This window comes from Amblyomma maculatum, chromosome 3 (assembly GCF_055883805.1).
Source record: "Amblyomma maculatum isolate TAMU_Amacu chromosome 3, ASM5588380v1, whole genome shotgun sequence".
Lineage (NCBI taxonomy): Eukaryota > Metazoa > Arthropoda > Arachnida > Ixodida > Ixodidae > Amblyomma > Amblyomma maculatum.
The window spans coordinates 189,662,790-189,676,953 of NC_139346.1; the positions used below are offsets into that span (position 1 = coordinate 189,662,790).

General features: G+C 43.8%; 1 protein-coding gene across 10 annotated transcripts in view; it reads right to left on the minus strand.

Annotated features, from left to right (window-relative positions):
• Srrm234 (Serine-arginine repetitive matrix 2/3/4) overlaps positions 1-14,164 on the minus strand; it is an 80,520-nt gene that overhangs the window by 14,841 nt on the left and 51,515 nt on the right. For 8 of the 10 annotated variants that reach the window (XM_084599030.1, XM_084599037.1, XM_084599033.1 and 5 more), the window contains 6 exons: positions 11,607-11,771; positions 10,471-10,557; positions 9,381-9,458; positions 5,826-5,909; positions 3,818-3,955; positions 713-833 (listed from right to left, as the gene is read on the minus strand). In XM_084599030.1, the coding sequence (XP_084455156.1) occupies positions 713-833; positions 3,818-3,955; positions 5,826-5,909; positions 9,381-9,458; positions 10,471-10,557; positions 11,607-11,771 (673 nt within the window). Of the gene's footprint in view, positions 1-712; positions 834-3,817; positions 3,956-5,825; positions 5,910-9,380; positions 9,459-10,470; positions 10,558-11,606; positions 11,772-13,774; positions 13,909-14,164 lie in introns of those variants that run through there. The other 2 variants (XM_084599039.1, XM_084599032.1) reach the window with 2 other exon arrangements.

A 14,164-nucleotide genomic window follows, 5' to 3' on the forward strand; every position in this document is an offset into this window, starting at 1 on the left:
AGAGCAAGGGCTGAAGTGAAGCATGCATTTTTCAAAAAATATACAGCTTGCTCATTTTGTGCGTGATAACAGAATCTCATGTGCTGCTGTTACATGTTTGCATAACTCACATACAAGTCAGTATCGTTTTGTAGGTACACAGCTGTGATATGACGACGAGGAAAGCGAAGAGAATCTGACCTAGAGCAGCCTTCCGTAGCACCTACTCACTGCACCCTGGAGAGTGTTGCCAACTCCCTACTGTAGCAGATAAAGGCATATGGTGCAAGCATAAACAATTGAACATTACTTGCCATTTCAGGGCCAACAGCAAAAGAAATTTCCAATTTCTGTGACTGCTCCTTTCAAACTGCAGTTTGCTTCAGCTCCTGGTGATATGGCATCGTTAAGAAACATTCTAGTACTGAACCTGCAAGAAATCTGCCCACTGCTACTACTGCTAGCTTACAGTGCTCAACAACAAAACTGCAACCTAAAATGCCTACCCAAATAACCTACGGTGAAAGGCTCGAATAAAAGTGACAAACCTACCCCCCAAAAAATGTCTGTTGGGAAAGAACACAACACAAAGCCAGTTTGCATTCATAAAAAAAAAAAAAAGGAAATGCATCAGACACGTGGAAAGAACAAAATGTAGATGAAAGTAAAAAAGACGAACAGCCATGTCGACTGTTTGCCGCCCCCTGCAAAGAGAGTTGTGCCCCTAGCCTACCTTGCCGTCATTGTGCCGGTCTTTGCGCGACTTGCGAGACTTCGAGTTGCTGCTCTCTTTGACCGACTTGTGGTGGGGACGCTTAGCCTTCTTCTTGTGGTCTTGCCTGCTTCGCTCTGGGCTGCAAGCAGAGACAAGATCAAGGCCAATGCAGCTTTGTGCCTTGCAAACCATTATCAACCAGTTCCTGGACTGGCAGATGTGCCGCTGGCAAACATGCTATTTACAAAGTGAAGGTAACTGCAATAGTTAGGTGCAATAAACGAAATGACAAGTACTAACAAAATGTCTTTCCAGTGAAAAAAGAAAACCTAGTAAAGTCACACGAGCAAAAGTGCCCTATTCAGTAGGCAACGATGCAGGAACAACAGGCACAACCTCGATTGGCAGTAGGAAAGAAAGCATTGACTAAGAATGCACCACACAGGTGCTCCTTAGGTAACGGCATCAAGTGTTAAAAAATTAAATATCAGATGAGGACTGCACAAAAGAAAAGACAAGCTTATCACAGTACTATAGATCGGGAGATTCAGGTTCCTTGATGTATATTTAAACATTTAATCATTAACCAAAAAACACAACATGAAACTTGGGGGAATGTCAACCTTCTACACACATCTCCTCTAGGCTGCTCCCCAAGGCTGTCAATACTTGATAAGGCAGGTTAACTTTGCCACGAAGCCTCTAGGTTGCAATCTAAGGGGTACAGTTTAAGCATGCCACTACTGCTTATGCCGCCGAGTCTAGGACAAGAAAATCAGAATCAGCCACTCACACATACCCTCTGCTTCAAACAATACCTGCAATTACAAAGGGAGAAGGGGGAGGTACTCATGCGTGACTTGCTCAAATCTCTCAATCACGGCTCACAAGGATCCAAGCGAGTTGGCCGAGCCAGAAACTAAAGCTGCAGCAGCTACAGAGCAGAGAGAGCAGCAACAGCACTCTCTTCCTAACATATAATAAAGTGTGGACATGCTTTTGATTAGAAACATCTAGCAAAAAACAAAAAAGTAGTCTTTTTTTTTTTTTTTTAAGACTGGGGATGCTCTGCTGTGGCTAGGCATACTGTTCCTCTAAACGGCAGCAAGACATGGTCTGCATACGGATTATGTGCTTTCACGCAGCTGCTTTGCAATCAAACAAAATTACACAGCCTGCTTTAACCTGGCAATACTGTCCTGTATGCACAAACAAAACCAGAAAAGGAAAAAAAAAACAAAAGGTGCAAAATTAATGAGCCTTATTTAATAAGGTAGCCATTTGAGAGCCCCTGAAGAACAGCATACCTGACACTCATGCCAACATATTGACACTAAAAAACAGTTATCGCGACATGAAACAAATACATATGCGACAGTTCCAAACGCACTTAAAAAGCAGGAAATACAAAGACCTAAAGCAGACCATGCTCGGCAACCACGCTCTATCCCAGCATGCAAGGGAAGGAAACTGCCCCACAATGCTCAATCGCAAAGAAGCACACAAGACTCTAGATACGATTGTACTCACCGCAGCAAAGAATGAGTGTGAAATGCCTATCTGGAAGTGTGTTGGTAGCAACTTAAATGAATAAACATTCAAGAAAACCAAAACATACAAAGCAAAAAAATCTTCCAAAGCCACCACTCAAAACAAGCACAGCTCCAACAAGGCATGGCATGGTTAAACAGTATGATTACAGATTTCCAGCAAGTACACAAACCTTCGGCCCATATATACTAAGAAATAATAGTAGTCAGATTGACACAGGTTACACGCTTAGACACAACTTGCTAGCGAGACTGAGAATACGAAGAAAGTAGGTTCTCGCAGCAGCCATCAACAATTAAAGGACTTAGTTCGATTCACCCAAAGTTGAGGCTATTCCAGTAACAGCATATCTGAGAATGAACTGAGCTGCAAAAATGCAAGAAAAGCTAAAAAAGCAAAACAAAAAAGGTGTTCTAATATCTAGAAAGCTTTACAACTGCAAGCCTATCCTGCTGAATTAAGTTTCAAGCACTATATCATGTTGTAACCACACAATCAAAACACCACATATGCACTGAAGTCTAGACAAGCACTGGTAAAGAAGCCATGCCAGACAAGCAAGCAGAGTAAATGCTTTCACATGCAAGAAGACCACATCAAAACATACCAGCAGTAAAAGTGGCTGCAATACGTAGAAAGCAGTATACTTTACAGATGACATGCTGCACTGCCCACTTGGAATGACGGGAAGGGGCCATCACAACCACTAATGCCTAGGGGCTAGAGCAGAACTTGTGCCTACAGGTAGGGCAAGTCTTTAGAAGTTCTCTGCACCCAAGTAAGAAGCTTGGACTTTCACTATATCAGAGCTGCCAGCATAAAACGTCACAGGACGACCCAAGTGCTCCAGTTCAAAAAGATAACTGGAAATTCTTGAGAACTAGTTTTTAAATTAGCGTGTAGATGCTTTGAATACCTGACACTGTCATTAGAGTGGCACCAATGGAAGCTCTTCTGTACCTCGCAAGTTCACTTGCAGAAAATGTGAACTACAATAAGACATCACAACACAGCATTTGACAAGCCAGTATACACATACTTGGAGTGTGCATGCTGAAATTAGTGGCAAATTATGTGGAAAAAAAAATCTAACTAAACGCCGACAAGATAGCATTATACAAAGCTGAGCAACAATGCAGCTCGAATGGCAATCTCACCAACAAAGGTGTCCAATCTTGACCTTTGGCGATCTGAGAAACTACAAACAAGACAAGAATCCCAAAGCTGTAAGCAAACTGGACTGTTGGCAGTGCATGGACAACAACAACAAAAAAAAAGTGCCTCTGCTCCAATTTGTGACTGCACTGAATTGCGTCTGAGTTTAAAGAGAAGGCTAAAAATTTAACAGAAAAAAAAACCTAATTGCAAGACCACTTCTGGATTGAGCTCTCAATTTCTAAAAGCAATGATTACAATCAATGCACTCAGGCAATACCTGAAAACAACGTCCCACAGGCACAGACAGAGAAGCACAGGCAAATTTTCATGCAGGGATGCAAGCAAGAAGTAGGAAGAATAGCCCCTTGTTAAAACTAAACTAAGAGGGCACGGAGCAATCAAAATGGGCCCTACCTGCTTTCCTCGGATGAGGACGACTCAGTGTCTTCCGAAGATGTCTCAGTAGACTCATCACTACTCTGGTCAGCCGAGCTGCTGGATTCCGACGGGGAGCGCCGTGGACGCTTGCGTCGGCTTTCAGCAACCGGGCTACTGGGAAGTCCCAAGAAACAAACGTGCTCCCATATTTGCTCCCTTCTTTTATTTTAACAGTAAACAAATTCGTCCAGAAGCTTCTTAGATTTCAGGTATATTTAAGTGAAATGCAATAATGTAGAACTGCGTGAAAGGTAGTACAGTAGGAGGTCTCAAGTAAAACTTGTGCAGGGAACTTTCCACACATTCCCAACCAAAGCAACTATATTTTGACAAAAGCTCGGGTACAATCCCACAGCCAACTGGCCAGCAAAATGCAGAATTTTTCTTTTGTTTATTTATATATATATATATATATATATATATATGAAGGAAAGAAGCCAACAGTCGGCGAGGCCAAGGAAAGCGTTGGGGATGGTATCATTATGTCATTTTTTTTTTTAATGTTTACTTCGATAACCACAGAAATTAGTAATGTAATCTGTTTAGGGGAAAGATAATTGGACACAAAGTAGAAGAAAAAACAACGTGCCGATGGTGGGATCCGAACCCACGACCTCCGAATAACGCGTCCGGTGCTCTACCAACTGAGCTACATCGGCCGCTGTCCCCCCTGCTACTTTCTTGGGTATTTATGTTGTCTGTATACGAACCTTGAGAGTGTTCACCAGCGCCACCCTCAGCCATAGCGGCGGACGTGGGACGTCCTTTGTATTATAACGAGCACCCTCATTTCCCCTTGATTGATCTGCTTGTAGCTTACGGGGGTCTCGGTTCTGGCAGTCTTGAAGCCATAGGTAGCGTAAGAGGGTTCTAGCACAGCTTTCGCCCTCGCTCTTGATCACGTTCTACGTGACGCTGGCGGTAACAAAGGACGTCCCACGTCCGCCGCTATGGCTGAGGGTGGCGCTGGTGAACACTCTCAAGGTTCGTATACAGACAACATAAATACCCAAGAAAGTAGCAGGGGGGACAGCGGCCGATGTAGCTCAGTTGGTAGAGCACCGGACGCGTTATTCGGAGGTCGTGGGTTCGGATCCCACCATCGGCACGGTGTTTTTTCTTCTACTTTGTGTCTAATTATCTTTCCCCTAAACAGATTACATTACTAATTTCTGTGGTTATCGAAGTAAACATTAAAAAAAAAAAAAAAATGACATAAAGATACCATCCCCAACGCTTTCCTTGGCCTCGCCGACTGTTGGCTTCTTTCCTTCATGTATTATAACGAGCACCCTCATTTCCCCTTGATTGATCTGCTTGTAGCTTACGGGGGTCTCGGTTCTGGCAGTCTTGAAGCCATAGGTAGCGTAAGAGGGTTCTAGCACAGCTTTCGCCCTCGCTCTTGATCACGTTCTACGTGACGCTGGCGGTAACAAAGGACGTCCCACGTCCGCCGCTATGGCTGAGGGTGGCGCTGGTGAACACTCTCAAGGTTCGTATACAGACAACATAAATACCCAAGAAAGTAGCAGGGGGGACAGCGGCCGATGTAGCTCAGTTGGTAGAGCACCGGACGCGTTATTCGGAGGTCGTGGGTTCGGATCCCACCATCGGCACGTTGTTTTTTCTTCTACTTTGTGTCTAATTATCTTTCTGTGGTTATCGAAGTAAACATTTAAAAAAATAAAAATGACATAAAGATACCATCCCCAACGCTTTGCTTGGCCTCGCCGACTGTTGGCTTCTTTCCTTCATGTATTATAACGAGCACCCTCATTTCCCCTTGATTGATCTGCTTGTATATATATATATATATATATATATATATATATATATATATATATATATATATATATATGAGCCCAAAGTATGCCAGAGACCTTCCTCAATATTTACACACTGGAAACGCTGGTATTCTTTCCAGCTGAAACGCTCAAAGTGAGATGGAGAACCAGTAGAGGATGTGAGAGGAGACGACACTCACCTCTTGCGAGACTTCCGTTTGGCCTTTGTTGCCTGCTTTTTCTTAGGCTTGCTCTTTCGGTGTTTCACTACTGGAGATTCTGACCTGCAAGGCAGTGATGCGAGCCCCAATTAAGTACTAAGTAATTTTCAGCTGCCAATAGAGCCACAGGCCATGGGGCGCCGAGAAGGAACGCACTTTCTATCAATTTCAGCCATGTGGCACTCTCTGGCATGCACAAGAATGGGTTGGGTTGGGTTGGGTTTTTGGCACATAGGCTACTATGGCCATCATGCGCCAAACACTAGGTTGCTGAGCTTCTTTATGAGTGAAAATGAAAAGTTTAGAAAATTACAGCTGATTTAGAATCCCTAACTCTTTAAGAAAACTAAAAACAGATGAAATTTCAACAAGCGGGTTGTCTCCTAATAGTAAACAGGGGTGGAATGGGATGCGTTCATTATAGAATGGAGTAAAATATTTTTTCCTTAACTGTTCAAGTTCTGTGCACGAGATCAAAATGTGGTTCACGGTGAACTCACCTCCACATTCTTCGCATAATGGTTTTTGCTCTTTTCTCAGTAAGAAATTGTGTGTCAAGTGTGTATGTCCGATTCGAAGACGGCACAAAATCACCTCACTGAAGCGTTTGTTCTGTGTACATGATTTCCATTCTCCTACTATGAGTTTTACTGTGTGCAGTTTATTTTGCTCTTCGTTATTCCATTTTTTTCTGCCATTTATCTATCAGGCTTCTTTTTACTAACTTAATACAATCCTTGTAGGGAATTGGTATTTTCTTTATTTTCTTAGTTCGAGCTTGTGCAGCACATGAGTCGGCTACTTCGTTACCATCTATCCCAACATGGCTAGGAACCCAGCAAAAGATTATGGTTTGGCCTTGCGTTGTGATTTTTTCTATGCCGTGAATGATGTTCCCTACTATAGGCTCAACTGCATTTTTGGAATGTAATGCCGTAAGCACACTTAAAGAATTGGTATAGATTATGCTCTTTTCACAGTTCTGTTGCATAATTTTATTTACAGCTACATAGACAGCGTAACATTCTGCAGTAAATATTGAGGCACTGTTAGGTAGCCTTACAACTTTTTCTCTGTTGCCTTGCACGACAGCACATCCAACATAATTTGCTATTTTTGATCCATCTGTGAAAAATTCTGTGAAGTTCATATACTTCTCTCGTAGTGCTAGGTATTCCTGTAATATGTGTTCGTGTGCTGTTTGATTTTTTCGGAAGGTTGTCAGTGTGAGGTCACATGTAGAGGGAAGGCTGTACCAGGGCGGAAATGGATACTGTCTCTGGGCTACGGTTGGAAGTGCATCCAGTATTCCTAAATCTTGCCATATTTCTTCAAAGCGGAGTAGTAAAGGCCTGATAGCATGGGGTTTGTTTATGAACAGTGTTCTGGAAGGGCACTTTGTAACTAAGGGGAAACAGAGATGTTTTGGTAAAGATCTTATCCTGAGTATGTATTCACATGTAAGCATGCTCCTCCTGTCGGCAAGGGGTGGTTCATTTGTTTCTACATAGATGCTTTTAATGGGGGATGTTCTGTATGCACCACTAGAAAGACGTAAGCCGAGGTTATGTATTGGGTCTAATTGCTTTAGATATGATGACCTCGCGGAGCCATACACAATACAACCGTAATCTAAACTGGAGCGTACAATAGATCGGTAAATGTCTAAAAGGCATGTTCGATCGGATCCCCAGTTCTTCTTTGAGAGATTTTTGAGTATGTTGAGGGACTTAGAAGCTTTCTTTTTAAGGTTAGTTATGCGAGGCAGGAATGTTAATTTTTTATCAAAAGTTATACCTAAAAATTTATGTTTATTTTTTACTGGCAGTTCAGCTTCATTTAGGTATAAAGTTGGATCTGTCTGTAGGCCTCTCTTCAGTGAAAAAAGAACAGCTACTGTTTTTTTAGGGGAGAATTTAAACCCATTCCTGTCTGCCCATGTAGCTAACTTATTCAATGTTATCTGTATTTGCCTCTCACAGGATGATATGTTGGATGATGTACAGGCAATTTGCAAGTCATCAACGTAAAGTGAATACATAACAGACTCTGGGATTGCTTTACTTATACTATTCATTTTTACAACAAACAATGTAGTACTTAAAATACATCCCTGTGGTACGCCATTCTCTTGGATAAATGTTTTTGACATAGTTGTGCCTAGACGAACATTGAATGAGCGGTTAGAGAGGAAATCACGCAAGATGTTTAGCATTCTCCCACGGATGCCCAAGTCTGCAAGGTCACGCAATATTCCGAACCTCCATGTTGTGTCGTATGCCTTTTCAAGATCGAAGAAAACCGCTAGACAGTGCTGTCTGTGTATGAATGCTTCTGTGACGGTATTTTCCAGACGGACAAGATGGTCAGTTGTACAACATGCCTTCTTAAAACCACACTGATGAATATCGAGAAGCTCTTGGAATTCTAGGATAAACATTAATCTAATATTAAGAATACTCTCAAATGATTTTGCCAGACAGCTAGTTAATGATATTGGCCTATAACTGCTGGCCGAAGTTGGTGGTTTGCCATGCTTCAAGAATGCTTGGCACGTTTATGTGCTCACACAATACCACCACAAAAGAGCAATCTTATCACATAATCCACAGAAGAAAAAAAAAAAGAAAACATCACTAAAGCATTCACAGCAATCAATGCAAGCCTTCCGAGAACCACAAAGTATGGTCAACCACCAGAACTTCAAAGGAACATTGTGGACCAGAGACTCGAACTATTTCTTGAGTGGGGTGTGTCATGACTGATTTTATTTTTATTTGATTTTATGTGTAATATTTTTCGAACTGTTTAAATGTGTACTTGTTAATAATGCAAAAACCAAATTTAAATAATTAGCTTTGTAAAGGTGTACACACGAGGAGTGATGGACACCTCATTTAAGCATTTGTATGTTTTGTTAATCATGCTCGTGAACAGAAGTCAGTTAACAGCTTCTGTTGGGACATGACTGGTTTCAAGTTACCCAAACGAAATGCATTATGACTAGCTGCAAAGCCAACCAACCCAGTAGCCCCCACTATTACATTAATGATATCCTAGAATGTAAGTGTCTGCCATAAATCTAAGTGCAAAAAGTTGGAAGCTAGTGGAGGTTGGGGGGGGGGAGGGTACTGCTCTTATTCTTGATCCCCATGTTTCAGACTCTCTGCTGGGAACAAACTGAAGCTGGCATACGTTGAGTGAACATTGCACACTGATTAAATGCATTCTAAACAGAGCTGACAATCAGCAAACGAACAAGTTTGCCCTCGGTACCCATTCAAGAAATAAATATGAATACTGGCCTCCACAGCCTGCAACTAGAGAAGTAGTGAAACAAGGTTGAATTCCAGCCTCATACCGCTCCCACACGATACACGCGTCTAAAACGGCAAGCTTGTCATGCAACAACCGGAATCCCCAACAGCTTCAACGCTTGCCAATGAAACAGACTGCCCTCTCCGACTGAGCATTGTCGCCTTTCGCAGTGCCGCCAACATGCCCAGACAGCACAGGGGCCACGGCCCGACTTGCCTGGACCGCTTCCGTTTCTTGGAGGAGGAAGATGACGAGCTCTTCTTCTTCTTGGGGGGCGGCTCAGGAGACGGACTCCTACGCAGCAGCACAAGACCAGAACATGGTCAGTGGATGACCGGCAGTGAATAAGCAAGCAGCAAGCAGGTGGCATACAGACACGCACACACACACACAGTCAGAAAGCGTGACAAGAAGAGGGAACTAGGCAGGCACTACTACAGCAGAGTGAGACAGAACACAAGCAGGGAGGGCAGGTATGCCCAGAAGAAGAGGAAAACAAAAAGGAAACCAAGGCAGCACTACTCACCAACTGGGCCCTGTAAATACCAGGGTTTCTTTTACTAACACAAAGACAAAGGCACAGGGTAGATAAAATTTGGTCACGGCACAAACAATTCACAACCAAGGCAACAACACAGTATCAAGTGTGAAACCTAGAGGTGGAATGCTCATTGCATAAAAAGCAAACAGTCGCAAAGATAAGCTCAATGAGAGGTGACATCGAGGTGTAGTAAACTGCCCTCAGTGGGACAAAATGCAAAACACAGGACAAGCATTATCTCACAGCTGCTCGTTATTCAGGAAAGTGCATGAGGACGAAAACATGTGATTGGGAATTTCGTTGCAGTACGTCCCAAAACAGTGTACCCTTTTCGTTACATAAAATTTAACCCCGAGCACAGTACTAGTGCTTTTACTCTCCCACAATGTGTAAATCGCATGCTGGAACGTTAATTGTACAAAATAATTGTCAAGGAATGCCTGGATTCACTTTTCCCAACCATGTACCGCCATGCCCACAATTGAGTAGCCGTAAAATATCACCTGTCCCGTGTTCTTTTTTTTTTTCTTCCTTACAGACAGTACTGAACTCCTCCTACTTCCTAATTCCTCCTAATAAGTAGCATCGCTCATGGTACTCGCAGTGAACAAACGACAGCTTGCCAAAGTGAACTTAAATGAAGCAAATCTTCTCCATCAAAATAAATTTCAAACTAGCACTGATGAAAAAAAAATAAAGCATTTTACTCACAAACCACTGCTCCAAAACCTATAAGGCACAATTCTACAGCTTTGTCCAACTTGCCTTTTGCTCTGTGCCTCTTTTTCACTTTTCTTTTTCTTTCTGCTCTTCTGCTCGGGCTCAGGCGAGCTCTCAGAGTCTGGGACGAGACTGTAAAGAAGAGTATTCACATGCAAGAACATCCAGCCTAGCAACAATGCCTTTTTGCAAGCAAAAAAGAAACAGCCAGTATTTGCTAGTGCACACTTGTGTGATGGCAGGCATCAGTGCTAGCATAAGCTGACTGCTTGCAGCATACATGTATAGAGATGCTGATAGACATCAAAATTTACCCATATATATATATATATATATATATATATTAAACTGCAAAGTTCTCAGCATCTTAGTCCGTGTGTAGAGCTTCAAACCACTGCACAACACCGTTTCATGAAACCTCGTTAAATCTCCACTACACAGCAATTATGAAAAGTCTTCTTTGCTTTTGAAAGCTCATTACAATTAAAATTTAACAGCAATGGAATGTAAACACAAGGCATCTTGTGACTGAAATAGTTCTGTTCCAAATAGTAGTGTCTCAGTCTCAAAAGTTCACGACTAGCCTTTCTCTACCGACAAGTAGCACAACACAGTTCAATAAACAAAGCATGTATATATACTCAAAGTGAAAAAAGAATAAATCACCTGTATGCTTGGCTCTGTTAAAAGAAACAAGCCTACAAAAGAAAAGCACGCTTGCCTAAATAGTTGTTTCCTCTCCTGCACAGCAAATAGCTTTATCAACAAATTCAAAGGAATCTTGAAAACATACAATGTTCAACATAATGACAGAAAAGCTGCCCAAACCCAAATTATACCAGATGTATCGGGAGACAATCTGCTGTTATCAACCACAGCATGGTTAGTTTCAAAATAAGGTGGGTAAAGGAAAAGAAGGATGGAAGCATGCATGGCTTTCCGTGCTTCAGAAACACCAAGAACTCAAAAGTTCACTGAGTCTGAGAACCCTTCTATAGACCAAAGAGAAATAGTGTATTTCCGCCCTCAAATCTCTGGATCAGTACAAAGCCTCAATGTCAACAATATGAGGAGAGAGCTCCAAGGTTCACAGTCCATGGCATCTTTCAAATGCTAAGCAGAAGCAGAATATATATACATATGCGCACCCCATCCGCAGTTCCATGCCCCCTCCCACTTGCCTGTGAAGCTGCTTGTGGGCCTCGGCAGCTGCTTGAGCCTCACGGTTCTTGCGGTCTGGGTCCAGGGAGCTACCTTCCACAAAAAAGTTGCTGATGCCCAGGGCCTCCTTCAGTTTGGCATTCTTCTCCTGGTTAGCCTCAGCCATCTGGTGGGTTTCTTTGACACTGCAAATATTGTGTTCACATTTTTTCCTATCAGCCTTCAAAAGCAGATTACTAGCAAATGATTTTTTTTTCTCGTTCTTCTACAAGCACTGCAGCACACAAATGACTAACAAGTCCACTGAGCATATGCCACCTAATTCAATGTGTGATGGTCACGTTCAGTGAAGGAAAAAAAAAAGGATGAGGTGCAGGCTCCATCATCCACGATTTATCAGATAATGCTGCGATTTCCAAACTTTCAGGACATCAAAGTCATGACGTCGTCCCTTCCTACGGAATCAGTGGAGGAGGGTGGAGGCACGTTCTACTCATACTACCACACCTCCACACAGCACCACACACAATGTCTTCGTTCCACCGGAGATGCACTTCTACAAGTGCAATCTTTCTTGAACCCCGAATACAGTGTATTAGTTTTTTCTAAGGCTGTACCAAAATAGACGTTCTCTTATACAGGAATTGGTGCTATTGCAGTGTTGTAGCTTTTCAATACAATCTTTATTTAGTTGACAGAAACTAAACCCTGTTGGCGAAAAGAGAAAACAGCGCTGGACACCTTAAACCAGATGGCTAAGATTGCTGTCAAAAGGCAGTAGGGCTGGCCTCAACGCAAGCCAAAAATGACCGCAGGCGTACGAGAAGTGTGAGGCGCCAAAGTCCGCTAGGGGGTTAATGAGGCAGTCAGGGCAAGCTCTCTAGAGGCACAACAGTCATTGAAGTATACCTAGCAGGAAAGCAAATGAGTGCCAACTGTACAACATTCGAACCGCAGCAGAGAGCTCCTTTGCACATCCCCACTGCTGTGGTTCAACACAAAATGGCTTTCAAGTTGCTTACTCCATGCAGCACTTGTACAGTTGGATCAATAAGAAGGCAACTGCTTCCATGCCAGCCCAGCAAAGCCTGTAATTTTTTTTTTTGCTGCGACAATTACTTATTCTTTGGAAGAAGATGTGGTAAACTGATACCCCTGTCACACGGACAGTTTCGATCCTCATTGAACTCGATCTGCATTCAACTCAATGCAGATCGAGGTTGTCACACGGCAACTTTCAAGTGCAATCGAGCTCGAGCCTGCTTGACTTCAAGCTGCTTCCTCAATCGATCTTGAGATTTCAAGCACACTCGAATGTGGTCAACGACACACTTGTAGCGCACATGAGGAAAATTTCTCAATGCTCATTGAAAACGACTGTGTAGCATGGGAGGCTTCAATCCTTCTTGAAAACCTCAACGCAGATAGAGGTCAATGAGGATCGAAAGTGACCGTGTGACAGAGGTATTAGTCTTTCATTCTGTCTTCTGGCAAATATGCACTGTGGTAAAGTACCTTGTCAAGGTAGGTTCGCCATAAAGCGATCGCTTCACACTGATTGCAAATGTAGCAGGACACACACCACTGTATCTGCCAGACTACATCCCCTTTATTAAACACTGCCACAGCACAAATGCTGCGACACTTTCGGGACACAGCTTCTACCATACCAGCATAATTTCCATCATCGGTCGCAGTGCACCAAACTAACGATCCTTGCACCAGAAATAATGACAAATCATATGCTTGTAACATTCTATAGATATCAGATATTCTTGAACACCCCTTCAATCTCCCATTTCACGGCGGGGCTGATAAACACACGCAGTTTTGCAGGCTGGTGCGGCAGCGCGCAAACCTCTTTCACGTGACTCGAATATATGACGACATTCACGGACGCACTCACTGCGTCGCGGTCATACGTTCACAGGAGGAGGCCAAATACGGGGAAGCATCGACTAGTATTTGAGCAAACTGAAACACGCAGTCAGTAGCAGCAGTTACCGGAGAAACGCTCCGCGTCCAACAGAACTCGCCCGCTGTGTCCAAAGAGCGTAGCGAAACGCCGGAAACGCAGGCCACACGCTAAGCGCTCACGCCGTAACCACGATGCTGGGAGCTCACTTACTCGGCCAGATGAACGTACTACGCGCTGGGCCTAGTCAAGGGTCCCGACGGACCATCTCACCTGCAGCAACGAGTGACTCGCGGGCAGGCACGCCGGACGGCAGACGCGACAGCGCCGGCAGCGCCTCGGCACCAACCGGGAACGCCGCGGAGCCCGCCGGGAATTAAGCCGACGACGCTTCAGCCGCGCCGATCGATGGCGCAGCCTCCACGGGCACCTCTCGGGCCTCATCGCGGTTCTGACTGTGGACAGCCTCTACGACAGCGCCTCGAGCTTTCAACGAGGCGCGACCAGACTCTCCCCCAACGAGGTAGCACGGTGTCGCGTCGCGGACCCGCCGCGGGGGCCGTGCTTTTGACGCGCTTCTACGTATGGCGCCAACGTGCGCGGTTTTCAGCCCAGATTTGGCGAGCTCGCTGTAAATAAGCAGCGAGAGCAGGAGCACCGCCG